This window comes from Sinocyclocheilus grahami, unplaced genomic scaffold, assembly GCF_001515645.1.
Source record: "Sinocyclocheilus grahami isolate Dianchi unplaced genomic scaffold, SAMN03320097.WGS_v1.1 scaffold349.1, whole genome shotgun sequence".
NCBI classification, from domain to species: domain Eukaryota; kingdom Metazoa; phylum Chordata; class Actinopteri; order Cypriniformes; family Cyprinidae; genus Sinocyclocheilus; species Sinocyclocheilus grahami.
The window spans coordinates 589,080-597,953 of NW_015505528.1; the positions used below are offsets into that span (position 1 = coordinate 589,080).

General features: G+C 37.4%; 2 protein-coding genes across 2 annotated transcripts in view; both read right to left on the reverse strand.

Annotated features, from left to right (window-relative positions):
* tut7 (terminal uridylyl transferase 7) overlaps positions 1 to 494 on the reverse strand; it is a 43,818-nt gene extending 43,324 nt beyond the window's left edge. The window contains exon 1 of the mRNA XM_016229236.1: positions 421 to 494. Coding sequence (XP_016084722.1) covers positions 421 to 443 — 23 coding nt within the window. The 5' untranslated portion in view covers positions 444 to 494. The remainder of the gene's footprint in view (positions 1 to 420) is intronic.
* A 1,206-nt stretch (positions 495 to 1,700) lies between these two features.
* Positions 1,701 to 8,874, reverse strand: part of psat1 (phosphoserine aminotransferase 1) — a 10,379-nt gene continuing 3,205 nt past the window's right edge. Inside the window, exons 2-9 of the mRNA XM_016229237.1 lie at positions 7,443 to 7,503; positions 7,294 to 7,363; positions 6,996 to 7,201; positions 5,963 to 6,135; positions 5,634 to 5,803; positions 3,375 to 3,503; positions 2,411 to 2,548; positions 1,701 to 2,125 (exon numbers count right to left, since the gene is read on the reverse strand). Of these exons, the coding sequence (XP_016084723.1) occupies positions 2,023 to 2,125; positions 2,411 to 2,548; positions 3,375 to 3,503; positions 5,634 to 5,803; positions 5,963 to 6,135; positions 6,996 to 7,201; positions 7,294 to 7,363; positions 7,443 to 7,503 (1,050 nt within the window). The 3' untranslated portion in view covers positions 1,701 to 2,022. The remainder of the gene's footprint in view (positions 2,126 to 2,410; positions 2,549 to 3,374; positions 3,504 to 5,633; positions 5,804 to 5,962; positions 6,136 to 6,995; positions 7,202 to 7,293; positions 7,364 to 7,442; positions 7,504 to 8,874) is intronic.

An 8,874-nucleotide genomic window follows, 5' to 3' on the forward strand; every position in this document is an offset into this window, starting at 1 on the left:
GTCGCGCAGCATTTATACGTGCTTGTTGTCAAAATAACAACACTGAAGTAAAAAAACGCTGTAACTGCTTTCCCTCGAGAGGACAAAGGGCAGCTCGGAAGGAGTGTCATGCACGAGTCAAAATAACGTTACATGAACAACACCACAACAGCCTAAATAAAGTGAACATGCCGAACTCACCCAATTTAATATCAGCCGTGCTTTATAAATATGAGCGCGACATCCCGTCAAATCTTCCCGTCAACTGTAACATGCAGGTGCCAGAGCATTAACAAGTCCGATACTGACCCAAACTCACTTCCGCTACACTTCAAATGTGTCAAATCAGCTGACGTTCATCTGTATGAAATTATTAAGAGAATAAAACTACCCACGTTGCTCTTAATCAAGCATAAATAAAGAAAAATGGTAATACTTTACTTTTTAAGTGACAAGCTTGACATTTAATATTGAAATCGCCGTCTCATTCGATATGCAGTTGTTTTGATCTTCCACTTCCGGGTCTTACGTGACGTCAAAATAAAAGCTGCTTCTATTGATTTAAAGGGGTCATATGATGCGATTGCAATTTTTCCTTTCTCTTTGGAGTGATACAAGCTCTTGGTGCATAAAAAAGATCTGTAAAGTAGCAAAGACTAAAGTCTCAAATCCGAAGTTATTCTTTATAAAAGTTAAGAGTCAGCCACGCCCTCCTAAAACGGCTCGTTCTAACACGCCCCCACATACCTACCTCACGATGTGGGAAGATTTGCATAACGCCGCCCAAATGTTCACGCAAAGAAAGAAGGTGTAACTTTTATTCTCGCTGTAGTATTGCTGTTGCCGCCGCTGCTATGTCGTGGAGACTCCGTTGTGTTTCGTTGTGAAAGCGAAACTACTTTGTTTTGGCCTTCCAAAAGAGGACACGACTAGAAATCAGTGGTTAAGTTGTATTTACAACACTGTTCCAGAACACTTCAACCCAAACATTCAGATGTGTGCAGCACATTTTATGGAGGACAGTTTCCTGATCCTGGGAGAGGAGACTACAATGCCGGCTGTTCTGACTCACTGACTGTAAGTACGTTTTCGTTTAAAGGATTTGCCACTGATTTAAATGCGAGTTTTGGGCAGTGTAGAGTAGGGCTTGTTGTTTGTCATTTCTCCGATCACAAATGCAGACATGGTTTTATTACGCAGCGCGTAAAAAGACAGTATAAGTCATTATAATCCGTAATTATGTCCCCACTGGATGCAACAAATGCCTCGTTTATAATGGGTTTTCATGTTTTTGAATCATCGCTCCGGCCTGACAGGGCATCATCACAGTAAGGTAAGGGGCGTAATATTTCCATCTCACGCTTGAGGTATTCGGCCAATCACAACACACTGGATAGCTGGCCAATCAGAGCACACCTCACTTTTCAGACCGATGAGCTTTGTAAAAATCGATGCGTTTCAGAAAGGCAGGGCATAGAGGAGAAACAATAATGTACAGTATGTGGAAAATGTGTTTTTTGAACTTTAAACACCTTTCATTACACCAAATAATGTTCTTTTTAGCAACATCATATGACCCCTTTAAAACGGCAGTGCCTATTTCCAGTAGTAAAAAAAAAATTTGATAAAATAAAAAAAAACAAATATCGCTTCTTAAACTTAGTTTAATTTTTTTTCCAGAATACATTTTAAATTTGCAAAAAAAATACAAATTTGCTTGTATCAAAGTATTCGGTCCATTCAGCTACTAATAACATTTATATGAGTAAACCATGGAATGTTTTGGAAAACAATTCAAATACAATTTTACAAGTATTAAGGCACACAACAATTTGAATAAAAGGGTTAGTTTAAAAAAAATTACATAATGACAACCATTTGCTACTGAAATGAAAGAGAATTAGTGTTTTGTTATAGTCCATTCATCTGCTACAACTTATTGCAATACATGCTGCAAATTCATTAGTGTCACTCCAGTTTAAAGGTATAGAAACCACTTTTCAATGCAAGTAAAAACTACTACTTGCAAAAAAGGCTTATAAGCTACTGGTGGTTCTTCAGGAATTCTTCCATATAGGCACCAAGAGCCTTCACGTCTTCAACAGTCACTGCATTGTACAGGGAAGCCCGGATGCCACCCACAGACCTGAAAATGCATAGTGAAACAATCATAAAGCAGGAAACAGAATCTATTCACTGTATAACGTGTATAAAGTAAACTGCTATATCTCAGACAGACCAGCACCGATTTGTTTCTCAAACAATTTGTCCATATTATGTAGAAATTACGTACAAGTAGTTATTAAATGCAGCTATTACAACATTACTCTTCCATTAAAGTCAATGAAAATGTTTTCTGTCAAGCTATGCAAACTACATTAACAATAATTACAAAGACAGACGTAATATTTTCCTAATTTTCATACAACACCTGTGTCCTTTAAGTGAGATCATGCCAAGTTTAGAAGCACCACCAAGAAATGCCTTTTCAAGACTTTCATCCCCTTCCTTCTTTCCGATGCGGAATGGAACGTTCATGCGGCTTCGACACGCCATGTCAACTGGGCATCTGAAAGAGTCCGTAAGGTACGTGATAAATAAGTCATTTTGACAAATACAAGAGATTATAATGTAGACAAATATTGCATTTAGTTCTAGTCGGTTTGACCAAAAATCTGCATCACTTCTGAAGTTTATCCAATTTTTTCCCCCTGATTGTACCTTTATATGAATCAGAACGCATGGAACATTTGCAGAACCACTGCATTTTAAATTACAATCCAAACCAACCATGAGTAGTTTTTGATGTAAATTAGATTGTGTAATTTTAAAATTTAAAGCAAAACCAGAATGGTCTGACTTCAACTTTGTGAAATTATGCTAAATAAAACAACTACACAAAACAAAAACAGCAGATGGACTAAATAAGAACACAAATTCAATCTTTGACAGCAGGTGGCGCTTATGGAACAGCAGCAATACAGCATTCCCTTGGTTACCGCTGTAAACAAAGTAGTTCCCCTCAGAGATACATTCAAATAAACCCCCACCCCCAATTCAGTAGGATTTTAGAATTTGGTATTTGTAGTAAAACTGTGGTTATACAAACGGTAATCAATACGCCATTGGTTACTACACTTTTACTACAACAAAAACGGTTAATTAATAAGGGCTGCTTCTTTTTAAATTTTATTATACCAATAAAGTATTTTTGACTAATTTTTATTATATTTACTTAAAGATTAACATTAAATAATGATTAAAAACTGAATAAGTTCAATGTTGTAATATCGTGTATTATGAATAAACTTCTGTACAAGAAGAATATATTTTATCTGCAAAATTGTGGTCCAGAATGTTAGAAATGTTAGGATGATTACGACAGAATCACTGACGAGTAAAATCCATTGGAGCAGTTGATAATGTCATAGATGATGTCGGATTTCTGTTTGTTTAGTCGTTCCATGGCATCCGCCCCTCCGTTGTTCTTGATCCACTCCAGAACCAAACCCATAATGTAAATACTGCAAGAAAAACAAGCATTTAATATTAATATTGCGGTTTAAAAGAAAAATAGGAGAACACTAAAATTATAAAAGGGTTCCTGGAAAAAAAAACTGAGAAAAGGAGAGTACGGTCTTGTAACATTTTAAGTTTCTCTCTCACATCCCTGTAAGCTGGAAAAGTGATCTACAAACAGCTCTTGAAATTAGCCACGAGGCTGTTTGTTTTAGTAATTATATGAAGATTAAGTGTGTTAGGTAGGCTGCAAACAAAACTATGAAGCCTCATTAAAAGTGGTCAAATTATATATCTGACTGGATGCCATTAAAGCTTCACAATAGAAAACAGTTCAACCATGACAACTCTCGGAGGGTTAAGCATGGTAATGTACATGACAATGTTAATGTGTTTGGTCTTGGCGGAATAGATCTGCTACGCTGCTGCTGTTGTGGGAGCAAGTGCAGAGACATGATACTGCCAATACATCCACAACATGCTACTGTGAGAAATACTGCTGCATATAGGGCTGCACGATTAATCGAATACGATGGTCATGCGCATCTTGTCAGTAAAGCCGGTTCTGTAATCAGTAGTAAATCTCCATCCCGTGCTTTCAGATGAAGCAGCATTTACTACACAGAGCCATACTTCACTGACAAGCTACACAAAATCACGTTCAAAATCACAGGCGATTCACAGTTCTCTTACATTTGAACTATGGCTCTGTGTAGTAAATGCTACTCCATCTGAAAGCACGTGAAAAATACCACATTTAATAACATGTTCTTACGCCAAACTCACTTCATAATGTGGAGTGTTTGAAATTAATCCTTCTGTGAGATGTGGCTTCTTACACAGATAAGCAGTGATAAAGGCTGTCGATTAGCATTTCTTTATTATATACTTTATTATAATAATAATTATAATAAGAACTCCGATAAATCATATATTGTCATAGTCATGTGTTTATTAGTCATGCTGAATCAATGAAATCATCTGTTTATTCAGCAAGGCTATAGGGATTTCCTGGGTTTCTTCTGCGAGGCGTATTTGGAGTTTCAGTGCGAGAGCGCCCTTTGGCCTTCGGATGGAGATTTACTACTGATCACAGAACCGTGCTTCACTGACAAGATGTGCATGACAATCACAGCTTTTGCCTAATCGTGATTGCGATTTCATTACGATTTATCGTACAGCCCTAGCTGCATGTATAATATAGATGGAATAACCCCCATATACAGGTGCATCTGAATAAATTAGAATGTCATGGAAAAGTTCATTTCAGTAATTCAACTCAAATTGTGAAACTTGTGTATTAAATAAATTCAATGCACACAGACTGAAGTAGTTTAAGTCTTTGGTTCTTTTAATTGTGATGATTTTGGCTCACATTTAACAAAAACCCACCAATTCACTATCTCAACAAATTAGAATACTTCATAAGTCCAATTAAAAAACATTTTTAGTGAATTGTTGGCCTTCTGGAAAGTATGTTAATTTACTGTACATGTACTCAATACTTGGTAGGGGCTCCTTTTGCTTTAATTACTGCCTCAATTCGGCGTGGCATGGAGGTGATCAGTTTGTGGCACTGCTGAGGTGGTATGGAAGCCCAGAAATAAATGAACTTTTCCACGACATTCTAATTTATTGAGATGCACCTGTATAGCATACATGAATCACCCCGTAGCAGATCTCTACAGTTGGAGCTGGGGAAGCTGGAGGGTTTCTGAAGTGTGCTGCAACTGCTACAGCAAGCACTAGCCAAGTATTTCAATGTTGAGCAGCAAGCTCATTGGCTGCTGATACAAAAAAGAACCAATCAGCTGCGCCATGTGATAATGATGTCATTATGTCAGATTGAGTTAGACCTATCGGACTGCGCCATCTAGAGTTTCATGACAGAACTTGGACTTATTTTAAATTGTAATAATATTTTTACTGCATTTTTGAGCAAATAAATGCAGCCAGCCTTAGTGAGCATACGAGACTATTCAAAAGTCAAAAATCAACTGCTGCTTGACTGGTAAGCTTTTGTAGTTCTTGTTTTTCTTGATTACAGCTACCTAGAATTGGCGAGCTGACAAAAATGTTAGCAATTTAAATGAAGACTACAGAGGCACAGTATGATGAACAAAGAAAATCCATACCTGAAGCATGGCGGAGTGTTGTAGAGCGAGTTATTGCCAGCCTGCACCTGATAGTCCAGTATAATAGGGCACTCTTTCAAAGCCTTGCCCATCAAATCCTCTCTGACAATGACAACTGTCACACCAGCACACCCAACATTCTTCTGTGCACCGGCAAATATCAGACCAAACTGTAGAAACGAACAGACTCACAGCATTAATAACCATTTAGGTTATATCTGTGAAAAACTACAGCTACTACAGTATTATTTACTATACTAAAGTAGTAAGTTTAATGAACTACTGTGCTACTTTTATTATAAAGACGACGAACATGAAGTATCACCAACCTTCGACACATCTACTGGCCTGGAGAGGAAGTTGGATGACATATCACTTACAAGAATCACTCCTTTAGTGTCCGGGATGAAGTTAAACTCAACGCCGTGCACTGTCTCATTGCAGCAGTAGTAGACGTAAGATGCTGAAGGATTTAGTGACCAATTGCTACCGTCTGGTATTTCTGTGAAAATAAAGTTTGCTTCATCACCACAAGTCATGTGATGATCAAAGCTGTGCAGCCCCTTCGGAAAAATATGTGTACTTTTTTACATGTACAGTTGTAGTATATTTCATCCAAGTATATTTTTAAACTGTACTTGCAGATATAATATTTAGGAAATAAAATGCCACTTAAGTGTACTTTCATGGCTCTGCGAACTTAAGTAGACTTTGGAATCATGTACAATGAAAAGCTTCATTAAAGTACATTTTAAATCCTTAGGTTTTAATAATCTTTTGTCATGCTTTAAAGAAGTACATTTGTTTGGATGTGTTGACTAACATACTAAAAGACATGTAAACCACTTTATAATAATTTTAGCTAATTTAAATGCAAGTTAATATATTTTAAATAAATTTAAATTGCAACTTTATGATTACAAAACATGTAATTGCAAATATATTTAAATGCATAACGCAAATGTCAATAGAAATGGCATTAAAGTATATTTTAGCTTACCATAAATGCTTGTCAGTACATTAAGCATTAACTTTAACCATATTTCAAAGACAATAAAGTCAATTATGAAAATGCATGTAAAGATGTGCTAAAGTCCTACTTAAGTGAAGTGCATTTTCAATTTTAACAAGTGTGCTGATTTATGTATATTCATTCAAAGTATACTGTTTCCATAGGAAGCAAAAGTATGCTAAAGTGTACTTCACAAGGGACCCACCAATTATTTTTGGAAAAAATGTAAAATATACAGGATAGATTGAACAGATTTCACACGACTGTTCAAACTGTTTTTTATAAAGATCATCTGTTCTTAATAAAGCACCTCTCAGCAATGAAAATATAGCTGTACTCTAATTACTTACTGGTGTAGCTATCCAGTTTTGGATGAATCACGTTCACTTTTCCATACTTCTCTGCCTCTTTGGCTGCCTTTGCAGACCATGTCCCTGTGACCAGATAATCAGCACACCTGTCCTCCTTCAGCCCAATCAGATTCAGAGGAACCCCGCTGAACTGTCCCGAGCCTCCGCCTTGCAGGAACAGTATCTTATAGTTTTCAGGGACATTCCTGTTCAGAGTGAATGCAAAGAATACATTTCCTATGGATTTTGAATGAAGACATGTCCAATTTATAGTTGAGGGACAGATGTAAACACTCACAGAAGTTCACGGAGAAGGTTTTCAGTAGTGTTTATAATCTTGGAGAAATCAGACGATCTGTGGCTCATTTCTAGATGCAAGAGAAATAAACACCTCAGAAACATTGCATTACACACAGAAATTAAAACATTAAAAATGCAGATCCTTACCAAGAATGCTTATCCCAGTGCCACTGCAATCCAGCAGCTCCTTCTGTGCTTGGAGTAAAACCTAAGAATAGAAAAATATCCAATAAATAATAATCTTTTTTCCATCCAAAACAGGTTTGCTTTGCCTTTACTACCATTAACAAAAGGTCTTTAGAACTGGCTTTTAAAGGAATTGATCAGTCAGAAATGAAAATCTACTGACAATGTCCTCACCCTCAGGCCATCCAAGATGCAAATGATTTTGTTTCTTTATGGGAACTGATTTGGAGAAATGTAGCAAAGCATCACTTGCTCACCAATGGATCCTCTGCAGTGAATATGTGCCATCAGAATGAAAGTCCAATCAGATAATAAAAACATCAAACTAATCCACAAGTAATATCCAGTCCATCAGTTAAAGGTGCAATAGGTGATTGTCTTCAGAAACATTTTTTGTTATGCTGGTTGAAAGTCACTTCACATCCCAATATAGCAATCATTAAGTTAAGTGGTCTAAATGTATTTGTCTGTATTTATATATTCTGTGGAAGGTGTAGGATCAGGAAATGTTCGTCCAATCAAAACGCTCGGGCCAAGCGTTTTAATATGCTTTCCTACCTGTCTGTCAACGTATGTATTAGCATACCTCTGCGCACCAAGTACGCGCAGACAGGATACGTCATCAGCGCGTTCACGCACGCTGTGCAGACAGAGCGAGGATGGCAGGCAAACATCAACAACCCGATCTTCCTTCCTGGTATTATAGTACTTTTAAAGATTTCTCACCGGTGAATGACACATGATGTAGCCCAGCGGTTAATCTAGTCCTCGCGCCAGCTCGTTAGAAGTGAGCTACGTGCATAAACTGTGTTCCGATCGATATGATCCCTACACAGTGTTCAGTGCTCCCTACTCCCTGAGCAGGGGAAATCCGTTGAAGTTTACTTCACTTCGGAACATGGGCTGGAATTGGGAACCTGATGTAGCCTATAGGGGTTATGCGCAACAGATTTCCATATTCTGTTAACCGGGTCTCGTCGCTTCCGGTTCAAGCGTTTTGCATATGCTTAGTTAAATATGAAGCAGTTTTACTCAAGATGCCTTCAAAGTAGATACCAATGATGATCATAACCAATGTCCATCACATGCGGACTGATATCTAAAAGTTTTTTTTAAATTATTTTTACATTTAGATATAAAAATTGAATAAAACATCAACAAAAACAGCTAGCTAGTTTAACTGATTATATTAAAAGTCCATAGATATCGCCATTATTTAATATGGCTGTTAACACGCTCTCCGACAAGCGGAAGCAATGAGACCTGTTCTCCGGGTTTGGTCAGGTGATGTTCGACATATACCCTATTGTAGTAATGTTGTCTCTGGTCTGTGAGTGTAAATGTGTTCAGGGGGCGTGGCTTTGGACGGCGATTGCAGAGAGGGTGGGACGTT